Below are 2,750 nucleotides of genomic sequence, written 5' to 3' on the forward strand. Positions count from 1 at the left end.
GTCATCTTGTACTCCATTTAATATTTTTAAAGGTACTTTTTTTTTCTGTTCATGTTAAATTTACAAAACCTGTTGCTGTGGTTGCCAGGAGATTACCGTGGCAAAAATACAATGACAATGTTATAATTATGAGATGATATTTTGATGACTGTATATTGTACAGTTTCTAACACAATATGAGAAAAATTGTAGCGCTCCAAATAGGAAAAAATAAATCCTTTTACTGCAAGTGCGTAGCGCCAAAGGAATAATTGAAAACGAACAAGGGAGCGAACAAGCACTGAATCCAATTCAGGCTGAAAAGTCTAGCAAAATTGTTTTTATTTTATTAATTATGTTTTTGTTTTGTTTTTTGCATTGTTTATTTATTTCACATGTTGGAGCAGTATAGTCTAAATATTCTATGGTGGTGAGGGTGTGGGTTTGTAAACCTTTTTGAATTTATTACCCAGATTGGCATGCAAGTCATTGAAGCACGACTGGAGGCCATAACGTATGTTTAGGTTACTTTAAGTCATCACTTTAAAAAAAAAATCAGTTTTTGACATGTATAAAGTAAAAATAGCCACCAACACTTTAGAAGATAGACATGCATTCTAAGTTGTGGACTTGACTCACAACTCAAAAATACATCTATTTGCGATGAAATACCACAATGGCCAAGTTTCATATAAACATGTAGCAAATTTGAAAGAAAAAAAATAGACATTGACATTTAACTGTAGACATACAAAATCTAATTTTCATATTAGATTCAGGTAAGTGCTCTTTAGATTCAAAAAAAATTTTCCAGACGGATTTTACTGCAATCTTCTGGATGTCGTGTTGCAATACCGTTGCGAAGAAGCATTTCTGTGTATGGTGGCCAGAAAGTGTCATCAGTACTCACATAAGGGTCATGAGGAGTTTCTAAAGTTTTATTGGTCAATCTCTGCAATAAAAAGATAAATGTGCATGATTAAATGTCTTAAATAAATAGGGTTATTAAAAAAAACACTTTGTATCAGGAAACAATTTATTTTCCACTCTATTATTTCAAATGTTCTTCCAGGTAAGATGATTAAAAACAAAGTAATCATATAAAAAGAGATATTTTATTGTGATGGGTATCTGAACATACCTCGATAATCTCACTCAGTGAAATCAGGTTAATCTCTGCATCATATGCAGCAGCCTGAAAAATCCAAATCCAATATTCATATGCAGCAACCTAAAAAAAATCTAAATCCAATATTCTCTGATCTAACTGAGAGGGTGAAGGTGGCACCTACTCTTTTTTTCTTTGTGCCGTTTCCTTGGGGATCAGGAAGTGGGAAGTGCTCAGCTAACATGTCGCTCAGCATTTCCATGAGACTGCTGTGATAGTCCTTCAGATTGTTAATTTTTCTCTTCATATCCTGCAAAACGCTGCAAAATAAATAAATAAAAATAAAATAATGGTAATAATGTGGAAAAACAGCATTGGATTAAAAATCCAATTGGGGAAGTCGTGGCCTAATGGTTAGAGAATCGGACTCGTAACCCAAAGGTTGCGGGTTCGAGTCTTGTACCGGCAGGGATTGTGGGTGGGGGGATATCAAAAGTTTGAAATAGCTAATTTTTTAAAAATGTATTACAATTTAAAATATATTGTCACACATTTGGTGCTAATTTAGTATAGGTGCTCAGTTATTAATAATTGTGCTTATTATAAATGTTGAAAAGAGTTTTGTGATTTTTCAGGATTATCTGATGAATAGAAAATGCAAAAGAACAGCATTTATTTGAATTGGAAATCTTTTGTAACAGTTTTGATTATTGATTAATTTAATGCATCCTTTTTAAATCTAACCCACAGTTTCTACAAAAAATATCAAGAAGTTGTACTACACACTACATATCAAAAGCTTGAAATAACTAATTTTTTAAAAATGTATTACAATTTAAAATATATTGTCACGCATCTGGTGCTAATTTAGTATAGGTGCTCAGTTATTAATAATTGTGCTTATTATAAATGTTGAAAAGAGTTTTGTGATTTTTCAGGATTATCTGATGAATAGAAAATGCAAAAGAACAGCATTTATTTGAATTGGAAATCTTTTGTAACAGTTTTGATTATTGATTAATTTAATGCATCCTTTTTAAATCTAACCCACAGTTTCTACAAAAAATATCAAGAAGTGAGCTCGTGTTCCATTCTAACATGATGTTACACCAGGCTTGACATCATAAACACCAAACAGAATGAATGAACATTCCTAAAAACAATTTCCTTTCTGTATTTCACAGATAAAAATGTACAGGTTAGGAATGGCATGATGATGATGAGTCCATAAATGATGACCATTTTTAATTCTTGGGTAAATACCCTTTTAAACAGATGTAAAAATGTGATTTTTAACCCTTGCATAAAACTAACAACCTGTGCTCTGATTTCTCGTTTTCACGTTGCAATCTGGTGATTTTCTCACACACTGCATTCAACGCTTCTTTCTTCTCTGCTTGCCATGTCTGCTCCCTGAAAAACATTTTCAGAGTGATCACAGAGTTTACACATGTTGTTTATATTATACCTGAATGAATTTTTTGTGATATAAATCACGTCTTAAGAAAAAGTTCATTTAAACATAACAATCTTATGAGTTATTATCATTAACTAAAACCATAAAAAGAACAATGTCTTTACTTGAAATGAAGCAAATGTTAACAAAAAAATAAATAATAATAATTATATATATATATATATATATATATATACATATATAAAT

At 31.0% G+C, this 2,750-nt stretch overlaps 1 protein-coding gene across 1 annotated transcript; it reads right to left on the minus strand.

Moving 5' to 3' along the window:
• Window positions 1-528: 528 nt before the first annotated feature.
• On the minus strand, window positions 529-2,511 carry LOC107725408 (centromere protein K-like). The gene is made up of 4 exons (XM_016534653.1): window positions 2,405-2,511; window positions 1,272-1,407; window positions 1,121-1,174; window positions 529-931 (listed from the first exon to the last, which is right to left on the minus strand). Exons 1-4 carry the CDS (start codon window positions 2,509-2,511, stop codon window positions 776-778), a joined length of 453 nt encoding a protein of 150 aa, XP_016390139.1. The 3' UTR covers window positions 529-775.
• Window positions 2,512-2,750: the final 239 nt, after the last annotated feature.

Source organism: Sinocyclocheilus rhinocerous, unplaced genomic scaffold (genome assembly GCF_001515625.1).
Source record: "Sinocyclocheilus rhinocerous isolate Xijiao unplaced genomic scaffold, SAMN03320098_v1.1 scaffold18463, whole genome shotgun sequence".
NCBI classification, from domain to species: Eukaryota; Metazoa; Chordata; class Actinopteri; order Cypriniformes; family Cyprinidae; genus Sinocyclocheilus; species Sinocyclocheilus rhinocerous.